The sequence below is a fragment of the Phodopus roborovskii genome, unplaced genomic scaffold, assembly GCF_943737965.1.
Source record: "Phodopus roborovskii unplaced genomic scaffold, PHOROB, whole genome shotgun sequence".
Taxonomy (NCBI): Eukaryota; Metazoa; Chordata; class Mammalia; order Rodentia; family Cricetidae; genus Phodopus; species Phodopus roborovskii.
Genome location: NW_026126433.1, coordinates 24,574,727 through 24,587,051, shown reverse-complemented (window position 1 = coordinate 24,587,051; position 12,325 = coordinate 24,574,727). Strand labels below are relative to the sequence as shown.

Here is a 12,325-nt window from a genome sequence, read left to right as displayed (position 1 = left end):
TTAGATATGATAATTTTTCAAATTCTCTCTCTCTCTCTCTCTCTCTCTCTCTCTCTCTCTCTCTTTGTTGGAGTGGCCTTGCTCTGAACAGATTTAAATTTTTCTAATTTCTTTAATATTTTAAAATATACTTATAAAACTGAGCCTGTGGTGGACATGCAAATATTTGTCAAGTGAATGAATGGATGATACTTTCTCTCTGACTGTTCCATATCAAAAATTCTCAGAAGTCAGTGTCTCCTTCCCATTATGTTTGTTAATTTTCTTTGAGTGGAATGGTTCTTTGTAAAGAATTGTTTATAAAGGAATTGTTTGCAGCTTGAGTAACAGTTGTAGTCTTCCTGAAAAACAGATTCATTCTATCCATCCATCCATCCATCCATCCATCCATCCATCCATCCATCCATCCATCATTCCCAGTGATGGCCTGAGGCTTCCTAACATGTAGACCGCATAGGTAGCAAATCAGAGTGAAGCACAGGCCAGGTTCACACATGTGTGGAGACATTATTCCTTCCATACAGATTCAGGCGCCAGGACAGACAGGCTTTCCTGTTGTCTCCTGTGTCTGTGGCAAGATGTTTTTCTAGCCCATCTCTTTACTGAGGGGGAAAGCCCTTTGAGTGCCTGCTTTATATAGGAGATTGGTTTCTAGCATCCTTACTTTCATAAATAGAACCCTTATTTCACAGCATTGTGTACATGTTAAGTCTGTGTGGTAGTTTGCACTGTACATATGCGTGGAAATATTTAATGGAACCCCATTATTATGTATAATTAAAGTGTGTTAATTTTTTAAAGGACGATTTTTGCCAACATTCATACCTCCCATTTCCCAGAGACAGCAGCTGCAGAAATAGCCCACCAGCTTCCGATTTTCAGTTCTCTTTTTTTCTTAAGTCTTGTAGGGATTTCCCTTACATCTCGCCAGTTCAGCTGAAAAGAAGTTTTAATATTTCTTGCATAATCATTTTATGGAGAAGGGGTTTGGGTCATTGTAGTTCTCCAGATGACTCAAAGCAGAAGTGTTCTTCCTTGGTTTCTTATCCAGAGCACATGCGCCTCTTCCAGCTGCAGGAAGTTCCAAGTTCATTTTAGGGTAGGAAACAATAAGGGGTGGAGTGCTGGTATTCTGACCCTGTCACAGCGATCCATAGACTGCTAAAAGATGGAGGACCAGTGACTTGGAAAGGCTGTACCAGTTAAACAATCAATGTGTTGCTTGGGGTTGGACATAATCTCCTGGGACAAGACAGTTACTACTATTTGTTAGAAACATTATAGCATTTGTTTTCTTAAAACACATAGCGCAGAACATATATGATTGAGAAAATTCTGAGGGCTTAATCGGCACATATGTTTGCTCAGTCATTGGTTCTAAGTGTTTAACAGCCCACATGTTTGACATTCTGGTTTCTAAAGACTGTTTCTGGGGTCCGACATCATCACTGGGAACACTCCCACCAAAGAGCAGCCCAAGTCCACGGCCAGCGGGAGCTCTGGTGAGAGCATGGACTCAGTCAGCGTGTCATCCTGTGAGTCAAACCACTCAGAGGCCGAGGATGGCTCCATCACACCCATGGACACACCAGATGAGCCTCAAAAGAAGGTACCCTAACCCTTTCCACAATTCTCACTCCCATTGCAGCCCCCAGCATGCTGCTGTCACATGAAGAACGCCATAGGTGTCACAGTTGTCAGAGTCTCTTCTGGGGACCCAGTCCTTGAGAAACAGCTGCAAAGTGCCTTGAAACATTTTTACGCCCATGTCATAACCAAAGGGTTATGACCTGTAAAATAAGTATGGGATCAAGAGAATCAGGAATGCTTGAGGAGGAATAAAACATAAGAAATGGAGATATGCCAGCTTTTTGGTGTCACATGCTATCTTAGCCACACGTACCACACTCATGCCACATAGGAAAAGATTCTAAAACTCAGGGACTTAGAACAACTGCCATGTTTCTCAGGGCCTGGCTACTTTGGGTCAGGCTTTGCCCTATACAAGTTTTAAACCAGGTCTGCTTGCTTACCTGTCATTTATTTGGAGTAGTGGGGCTTACCAGAACATTCTCTTAGCATGCTGAAATGTATGAAGAAGAAAGGCAGAAGCCCCCCTCTTTTAAGCGCACGCAGAGATCCTTTCCTTGGTCATACCTACCAACATTCCATTGCTTAAAGCAGTCATGTGGTCAAATCCAGTATAAATAACTGAAGCAGGGTGATACAATCCGACTTCAGTGGGAGGAACCGTAGTGAAACAAATCCCAGGGCAAAGGGCGCAGTTTGCAGCAGGGTGAGGAGTTGATAATGATGATACAGTCTGCCACAGCGGAAATAGATGATAACAAGCTGTAAGCTCCGATAGTGGGACCCTCATCCAATCCATTTCTCACAGCTGCACAAATAAGAGAAAATTTCTGCACTGCTACAGCAAGATGGGAGACAGGGACAGAAGGCCACTCGGAAGCTCACAGGTCAGCTAGCCTGCTATATGTACAGAATGGTGACCAGCCTGTCTCAGACAAGTTAGGAGGCAGGAACTGACACCTGAGGTTGTCCTCTCACATTTGCACGTGTGCCCTGGCATACACACACCTGCACTCACACACATAAATGTGCACACATCTATACACATATTACAGTTCTTTCACTCACACACAGAGATTTTCTTTTTAAATACACATAGATTTTCAAAAATCTAGAATGAGGTCTTACTTGCTTTTTTCACAGGGTCTAATGTTTTATGGGTCTCATAATCTGCTGGTGAATGTGACAGGAAAGTGACCATGGCTGTGCTGCCCACATGTCTTTGAGGGGTTTCTGTCTCTGTCTGGGAAGGAGATGGAATCCATTGTTGGAACATAGGTCGAATAAGATTGCTTTAGCCTTGAGAGAGCATGAGATGAGATTAGGGCGGAGGATGTAGCTCATTGGCAGAGTGTATAACTAGCATGAACAAAGCCTTGCACACACACACACACACACACACACACACACACACACACACACACACACACACAGTGTCCTGGAAATCATGAGGATGCTGTTGTTTCTACAGCTCTTTCTGTTTTTTTTTTTGTCAGCTTAATTTCTTTCATGGGTTATATTTATATGTGTTCAGGTGAATCTATCCAAGAGCCAGGTTTCTACAGACTTAAAGATGACTATGTGACATGGATACATGTAGTTTGAGTACAGTTCTGCATGGCGCCTAACTGGGCCTGGATGTCTTGCACATTCCTAGCCCGGGATCCTGTAGTGATTTCCTCTCTAGTGGCCTCCACATGGTCTCTCTCCCTCCCATGTGAGTCTGTTACTTTAAAAGCGAAGTATAATCTCTGTTCCTCTTTCTTCATGCTCCTTGTCATTATTTATAAACATTTGTTTTTCATCCTCACTCCTTACCACTTAAATTCTTACTAGGAATATGAAGGCCCATCTGATATTCTCTTTATAACTCATGTAACCTCCCCATCCTTAATGCTTTCCCATCTCAATTATACATGTTTTTAAAACTGTGGAAAGCCCAAGAGAAAGAGGAATGTGAAAGTGAAAAAATTCAACCAACATTTGGAAAGCAGGCCTTCTTGGTTAACATACTTGCAGACAAAATTATACTATTAAAATTATGCCCTCGAAGAGAAAATTCCAAACAGCAGCAACATATAGCTAAACTGTATCATACAACCCCACTGTAGACACCTCATACCGGAGTTGGCACTGCAGTTTGTTACCTATAATAGAACAACCATGTTGTGGAATTGTCGCCATAGCAGGAAGCAGGCACCAAGAAATTAAAGATAACATAGTTCCTACTTTTTTAGCAGCTACATTGTCAGAAAACTAAGTTTCTTAATCTGTTTCTGTGGTAGGGCAGACACACATGAAAGAAGTTAGTATTGAATATTTTGTAGGATTATTTTAATTTGGCTTAACTCATTGCAAATATCACACACACACACACACACACACACACACACACACACACACACACACACACACACACACACACACTGAACACCATGGCAAAGGGGAAGGGGTGCTGCTGGTCCTGGTAGCAGTGAGACTGGGTGGAGGAACCTGGGACACAGTGTTCTCTCTGGGCGTTGGGCTTCTCTAGTTGAGAAAGAAGTCATGTGATCTCTAACTCTCCCCCGCCCCACGCCCCTCTCCAGAACTACATAAGCTGTAGTCCTTAAGACATTTATCTCCTACTACAAAGTCTGGATGTGAAGTAGAGTCAGGACAGACTGCTCTCCGTGGCCTCATTGGAGGTGAGAAATGTTAGTGGTGTGAAGCAGTGAGCTGGCATCTGCAAGCTTTCTCCAGCATATATGGCCTGAATAAGCTGGTATCTGCTGCCATCTCCTGGTTGACTTTCATAGGACCAACTAAAAACAGGATCTCAAAGAACCACTGTGCCTTTCCTAGATTCAGAGTAAGTAGATCACACTGAGTCACTGACAGCCACATCAGCACATGGTCTGAAAGTGTGTGTGTGATCAGATACGAGAGATCCATGAGATACTGAGGAGGAAGTAACTGGAGTCGATCACTTTCCACATTTACTCCTGTCTTGAAAACTGTGAAGCATGCTTGGTCCAGAGTCTAATGGTGCTGTTTTCTTTGTGTTAACTCTTACAGCTCTCTGAGTCCTCCTCTTCATGTTCCTCAATCCATTCCATGGACACAAATTCCTCAGGGATGTCATCCTTAGTCAACCCCCTGTCCTCCCCTCCAACCTGCAACAACAACCCTAAAATCCACAAGCGCTCTGTCTCTGTGACATCCATTACCTCCTCAGTGCTGCCTCCGGTTTACAACCAGCAGAATGAAGACACCTGCATCATCCGCATCAGTATAGAAGACAACAATGGCAACATGTACAAGAGCATCATGGTACGGGGCCATCTTGTCTGGGAGGGTCTCCATGGGAAGAGCCCATGCCCCTGTGTCTATCAACTGTGCAGACTGATACCCTTGAATACGCATGCTATTTATCATACCTGTCTCTGTGTGCACACAAAACCAACATGAAAAACAGCAACATCCTCCTGGGTGCAGATTAATGGCATGTCTATCTAATGGTGGAGGTGCGTATAGGGTATAGTTTAGTCATCTTAAGAATTATTTAAACCTATTCATCCACGTTGGTGTCCCATTCTATGATGATCATTGTGGGTGACTATGTGCCAACAGTCCAGGGAGGGTGCCTCTGCTTCACATACCTTCTTGGAACTCTTCCAACATTTAGACTTAGGATAAAATAACATGCCTTTTCAGCAGCGTGGTCCCTGCTAACAAAGCTTTCTCAGGCCTGACTCAGGCCTGGCTCCTAACGAGGGAGACTCAGGTAGAAATGCCATTCGGGTAAGCAAGTAGCTACACTAAGTAAGTGAATGGAACCGAGTTTTATATGCTTCTTACAGAACCTACATTAGACTAGAAAATTCCAAAGCTACTTTTGATGATAGTAGATTTTTTGAATACATACAAGGCCTCTCATTGTGATAACCTTGACTGTGTAGGGTCTTGTGTTAGATCATCAGATCATTAAAATCCTTAGTTGATAGGTGTATCATACACTAAAATAAATAAATAAATGATAGGTAAATAAATAATAGAGTCTTCTGAAGCCAAATCTACAATAAATTCCATTTCTGCTTTCTTTGCCATCGTTTGCCTCCAAGCTGAGGTGGTGTAGAGTCATTTCTTTTAACATCCCAGAGAAACCTTTGCTGGCCCATTCACTGAATGAGGTCATTATTGAGCATGTATTGTTACTAGTTATTGCCCTGGGCTTGGAGAATGAAAAGATGAATAAGACTCATTGATCTTTAAAGAATGTGCAATAAGAGAGAGAGAGAGAGAGAGAGAGAGAGAGAGAGAGAGAGAGAGAGAGAGAGAAGAGAGATCTTATACCAAATGTTCTAACAGAAGCCAGACCAGATTGGAAATGGTCTTGTGGCTTCTCGGGGGACTTTGTGTTAACTCTACAGGCAGGAGGACTCCCTGGAGGGATGGTGTTAAGAAACACCAGATTTGTTCATTAGAAGAATAGCTGCCCTTGTGGAGGCCTACTGCTAGACCAGGTGTGGGTGGGAGAGCACTGTGGGCAGGAAGCAAGCTAGGAAGCTGCTCCTGTCTTTCATGCAGGGCTTGACAAGGGCATGGGTGATGATCCTGTGGCTGGAGATGATATGGGAAGAGGTATTATTGTAAGAGCCCATTCATCCCGTTATCAGCCTTTTGGCAACTGTTGTGGAGGGTACGGAAGAGGGAGGATTTCTAAGGAAGAGGGAGAATTTGGGACCATCTGGTGGCCTGGTGGCTGGTGACTCTGTCCAGTGAGATATGAACTGCTAGAGGAGAAAGTTTCAGGGTCCTTAAATTAAGACATCCAGATGGCATTTAATAGATTATCAGAAACACAGAGATGCAGGGCTAGTGTTGTAGTCCAATAGTACACTTTTTCTGCCCCATGGAATGGGAATGAGTGTGAAATGAGACCCAGTTCAAGTTGCAGAAGGGAGTAGCTAACAAAATGCACTAGAGAAATAGCTCCCCATGGGAGCCCTGGTCTTCGGGAGTAGTCAAATTTTCAGCACACTCTAGTCATTGTTGCCAACCAGAGAGCAATGGGCCACCCGCATGACCACATTGTCTTGAAATCATAATACAGATTTGTGCACGCAACAGTTACACTGTATGTCCTGCCCATAGCTGTGTGCTCTGCTTGGTCAGGGGAAAACAGTACATCCAAGAGACATCTGGGAGCAAGGACAGTAAATAGATGAATTACTACTGGGATAGGGACTGCATTTGGGAGAAGAGCCCCTCTGCTGTCCTTTCCCTGGGACCCTTTATGTTGCACAGGATGAAGCCTGGAGCCTTCCTTGTTGGTAATGCTAATTGTATGTATTAGTTTTTCTCTCTAGCTTTTGTCCTACAAAGTAATAAACACCCAAAGAAAGCCTTTGGCCACTGCCCTTATTTTTTAGCTTGACTTTCTCCCTAAATAGGAAGGCCTGATTTATAAACTGAAATCTATCTTTGCCTAACATTTACCCCACAGGTACATTACACTACTAATCTACTGTTTGGGGATAATTTCCTTTATATTATCAAAAATATGTATTTTCTTCCTTTAAAAGTTTGTGTGTACCAATTCTTTCCTTGTAATCACATAAGCCAGATGTTTTGGTAATAGGCAAATACACATGGCCCTCATTGCTATTTATTGAATAAGAAACACCAGCTGCTCAGGTCATAGGGAGGCTCTTAGGCTCTGGAGGAAATCAGTCTCTCTCTCTCTCTCTCTCTCTCTGTGTGTGTGTGTGTGTGTGTGTGTGTGTGTGTGTGTGTGTGTGTGTGTGTGTACTCTGTTATTACCTGCCTGCCATCTTTTGGCTACTCAGATGGAAATAGTACTAACACTCAGTAGTCATGGTTCCTTGTCCCATTCGTATGCCACCTACTCCATCCTTCCTGGAGAAGTATATGCCACACAGGAGAGCAAAGGCAAGCTTAGGAAACATGAGCTAAGCATGTCACTGATGCCTTGTTGTCTTTGCAGTTGACAAGCCAAGACAAGACCCCTGCTGTGATCCAGAGAGCAATGCTGAAGCACAATCTGGACTCAGACCCAGCTGAGGAGTATGAGCTGGTACAGGTCATCTCGGAGGACAAAGGTGAGCACATTCTCTGCCTGGTGGGTGCCAGCAGTGTGCACATTTTGGCTTTAGTTGCTGAGAACAGAAAGTCATGAAATGTTTTCCTTTTTATTGGAACCTATTGGCATGAACTCATGTGTATGTACATGTATGTGTACATTACATGTGTGTGGTGTATGCAGCACAGGGATGTGGTATATGCACAAGTGTGTAAATGTGTGTTTGAGAGTGCGGGTGTGCATGTATGATGTGTGTGTGTGTGTGTGTGTGTGTGTGTGTGTATGCGAGCATTTGTGACCAGGACAATACAATGGGTGGTCTGTTCTCAGTGAGCCTGGAACAAGGCTGGTAGCCAGCAAGCCCAGGCAATCTTGTCTCCTACCCTGACAGGGTATAGTTACAGTCACACAGCTTTTTATGTGGGCACTGGATTCAAACTCAGACTCTCATGCTTGAACAGCAAGTGCTCTAATCCACAGGACCCTCTCTCATGCCCCCTGGTGGTGTTTTTGTTTTAACTATGCAAAGGCGACAAGCCACACCCACCTTACTGTAGAATCAAGTGTCTGAAGCTGCTCCAAACTTTGTTGTTTCTGGCTTTTACACAGAATTCCTTCTGCCCATCATTTGTGTTCCCCACAAGAAGTGCATTTTCATAGACAGTGTGTGAGTGTCAGGAGTGTGTATCCCCCACTGGAAGTTCGTTTTCATGAGCAGTCTCTGTGTCAGGAGTGGGGAGCAGATGGAACCACTTGGGTCTGGGCAGGTGAACACACGCATTCTTTACTTGACACTGATTCTCAGACCTGGAAGCACTCATTCAGAATTTCTTAACTGTTTCTTCAGTGTTTGAGAGAGTTGTGGGTTTGTTGTTTGTTTCTTAAATTTCTGATCAATCTTCAGTTAACCAAAGAACTGGTGAAATGTGCCTTTGAGGCCAGAACTCATTGTTTTAAAAATGCTTTTCAGAGGTCTCTTCTGGCAAATAGTCACCCTTTGTGTATCTGTTTGCTCATCTGGTGGGTTTGGGAGAGATGGAGACAGGTGAATAACCTCTCTCACATTGTGGAGGCCTGCTCAGTCAGAATGAGACTGTACTCCAAGAGCAGACATGACAGTGCACATTGCTGACCGTCACTAGCCCTGCTGGCCAACAGACCCACACTGGCATCCCATCTTAATGGAGGGCGGGCGCTGCTGGGAAACAAGGAGCTCCCCCCTCCCTGAGAAACAAAAGAATTATGCAGGAGCTGGGAAGCTTGGCTTCTCCTTTCAGCTCTGGCTCTGGAACCATCTTGGTCCCCACCTGCGTGCTTTCATCAAGCTGTAACATTTTGTGTTTGAATAGTAAGTTCACAAGAGGAATTCTGACACTTTATTTGCACTCAGTTTCAGGTGGGGCTTAAGATTTGGGGAACAGTCATGAGGAAGTATCCCTGCCTGGTCCAGATTACATCCAAAGAATGTAACCTGGCCTCCATCCAGGCCTTGTGCCCAGGCGGGTTGGACTTCAGCCAGTCAGTGATGGACTGTGCTATCCAAACTGACCAGCTGCTGTTTCCTTGTCTCTTCCAGAACTGGTGATCCCAGACTCTGCAAATGTCTTTTATGCCATGAACAGCCAAGTGAACTTTGACTTCATTTTACGCAAAAAGAACTCAGTGGAAGAGCAGGTGAAGCTGCGTAGTCGGACCAGCTTGACATTGCCCAGGACAGCTAAGCGGGGCTGTTGGAGTAACAGACACAGCAAAATCACCCTCTGAAAGGGACAGTACATCCTGACTTGCCAAAGGCAGAGCGAGGGTGAGAACAGCTGTGGTGACTGCAGCCAGTGTTGAGGGTCGTTGGTGAAGCCAACAGATATTTATTGAGTTCAAATGTGTACCAAGCACTATGCAGAGAGAGTGGAGGTGAATCTGACATTAGAAATGATTCACTGATGCTCTTGGACATGAAAGTGAAATACAAAATGATCCACGTTTTAAAAAGTACATACACTCACATATCTAGTTTGTGTGTGTGTGTGTGTGTGTGTGTGTGTGTGTGTGTGTGTGTGTGTGTGTGTGTGTAGATATAGAAGAGGAACTTTACAGGATGTTCTGGACTATGGAAAAACCAATTTGCACAATGGCCTGTGAAGATGAGGTCACTTTTTACAGGGAAATAGAAGGGACCGAGAACCTAGTCTCATACCTTCCAAATAAATAGAATCAGATCTACCACACAGAGTGTTCTTCATGCCAGTATTATAAGCCCAAACTCTATTTTTATAAAGGGAGAGGATTACTTTCTCAATCATGTGCCACCAGATGAACAAACTGCAGAGGTTGTATTGGCCACAGGCTGCATGAAAGGCCATCAAGGGAAGGTTTGGATGAGTCAGTGGTCTCTGCCCTCTGCCTGCACCTGCTGGAGCTTCAGAGGCCTTCGTGCCTTGCTGGTCCCCATCACAATGCCTCTGGAGTCAACGCAAGCTTGTTTCAATTTCTGGAAACCCTGCTATGCTTCTGCGTCCTCTCCTAAAGAACACGTCACAATCATAACTGCACAAGTAGCCATGGTCTTCCATAACTTATCAGCCAGAGAAGAAAGTGCAGAAGACTGGTGACTCATTTGGACTCTTCTCTGTCTTGGAGTGCCGCTATGTCATTGCCTTTCTGATTGCCTTTCGCATGTAAATGTGTATGTCTGGAGTCTTTTGCCATCTGGAGCCTTGTACCTCTATCTTTTGTGCAATTTGTTCCTCAGGTGTAGACATTTTACTGAGATTGACTAAATTTCAAGCCGGTGGAAGACTTCTGAGCCCTCAAAAATGTTCCCTCCTCATAACAACACCTAGTTTCCTTCTTTACTTTGGTAGCATTGCCTAGCCACAGGGAAAGAAAGGACCTGTCCCTGACTCAGCTCTTTTTCAAAGAGCTGCATCCATCGAGATGGAAACAATAGCATCCTTCCTTTCTCATCCCCACACCTGCTGTCCTGGAATCACTGCTAAGTGACATTTTTGTCTATAGTAACACCCTCATGCTTCTGCTTCTGATCTGAGCTATGTGGGGGTTTGAATGAAAAAGCCATATGTGATGAGTTAACATGTATAAGAAGCACTTTCAGATTGTTGTCCCCCTTTTTAAGAAGAAAAATTTCCTCAAATACCAGTTTTTATTCCAAAAATAAAGAGAATGAACCTAGGATATGATGTCCGGATTGTAACAGGGAACATTTTTTTCCTAACAATGTACTATACATAGCTCCCAAAGGTTGTGTGGGGTTTATGTTATGTAAATAGCCATATTAATTCAACAAGAAACACCGGGAAAGGCTCAGATATTTGTGGCAATGGACCAAAGAGAGAGGCAAGAAGTCATCATCTTTCCCTTGGTGCTTCTACGAGACTGGACTGGGCTGTGGAAGCCGGCTAGGTGTCAGCTAGTCAGAAGGCCCTTTCTTTTTTTTGTTTGTGAGCCTTGTTTTGTTGGTGCATCTGTGTATGGAGGGGAGATGGCAAGGATCACAGCCATCAGGAAGACTGAAGTAAACCAAGCCTCAGTCTGGCTTTCTCAGTGTCAAGGTCAAAAAGTAAATGCAAGGTTGTTGGCCTGGTTTAGGGTGAGGCTCATAAGACATACATGTTATGCCCAATGTGCTCACCCTGTGTAATTATACTGTATATGTAGAGCCTAGATTTATATTCAGCAATGTAAAAAAATTATATATATATATTTACCTTTTTTTAAAAAGACAATGGAAATCCCAAGTGGATAGAACATGGCCTCATTTATTTAATGCCACTTTAGTTGTTTTAACTTTGCTTCTGGGTGAACAGCTGGACATTGTTTCCAGCTGCTCGCACGCTCGTCTTCCTGCATCTCCAGCATCTGTTTACCTTTTGGTTAAACTAATAAACTGGTTTGGGACTTGGTTGGCATGTGCTGCCAGACCCGAAGGGCTTGTATCTGGAGTGTTAATTGGGTGGGTTCTGGGCTCCAGGTTTGCCAGCTTTCAGTCCAAGGCGTTCTCTGAATCAGTTAGACAGAGCAGAGGAACAGCAAGTGGCAGAGCATTGCCTCCACCGGCAAGGGTTGTCAGCTTAGAGGGAAGAGGGATGTGCTCTGGGCACACCAGGCAGTGATGGCGCTTTACTAGTTTGCTTTGCTTAGCAGGCACACAGTGGCAGTGGGGCTGCCTGGGCTGTAAACCTGGGCTGAGGATTCCATGTAGGCCTTGCTAGCTCACTGAGAGTGGTTCTTGAATGCAGTGCTGCCACCATCTGGACAGTTGTGAAACCGTTGGTTTCCATAGCAAGGAAACCCTGAATCGAGGGATGGGATGTCTTCTCAGAAGGTGTCCCATCATTGAACCAAGTGCGTATTTTATAAGGGAATTGATAATGTGGCATGATCTCTGGCACCATGTGACAACTTTTTCAAAGAACATTCTAGAAACAAGCCCCCCCATCCTATATGTAGAAACCAATCTTGGAGAGTTTTGCCTGAAATCATGTCTTTAGGTGGCCTCTCTGAATCACTTTCAAATTTCACCCAGTATGAGACCGAGGGAGGCTCTGTGCTGTACACTGCTCTGACCTCAGTGGGATGGAGGAGTTTCCTGAGAGTCATTGGCTTTCTCTACAGATGCCTACAGTTCCAATA

At 44.2% G+C, this 12,325-nt stretch overlaps 1 protein-coding gene across 3 annotated transcripts in view; it reads left to right on the top strand.

Moving 5' to 3' along the window:
• Rgl1 (ral guanine nucleotide dissociation stimulator like 1) overlaps positions 1 to 11,619 on the top strand; it is a 238,764-nt gene extending 227,145 nt beyond the window's left edge. For all 3 annotated transcript variants that reach the window (XM_051185982.1, XM_051185979.1, XM_051185980.1), the window contains 5 exons: positions 1,423 to 1,609; positions 4,648 to 4,902; positions 7,580 to 7,694; positions 9,252 to 9,711; positions 9,748 to 11,619. In XM_051185982.1, the coding sequence (XP_051041939.1) occupies positions 1,423 to 1,609; positions 4,648 to 4,902; positions 7,580 to 7,694; positions 9,252 to 9,439 (745 nt within the window). In that variant the 3' untranslated portion in view covers positions 9,440 to 9,711; positions 9,748 to 11,619. The remainder of the gene's footprint in view (positions 1 to 1,422; positions 1,610 to 4,647; positions 4,903 to 7,579; positions 7,695 to 9,251; positions 9,712 to 9,747) is intronic.
• The last annotated feature ends 706 nt before the right edge of the window (positions 11,620 to 12,325 follow it).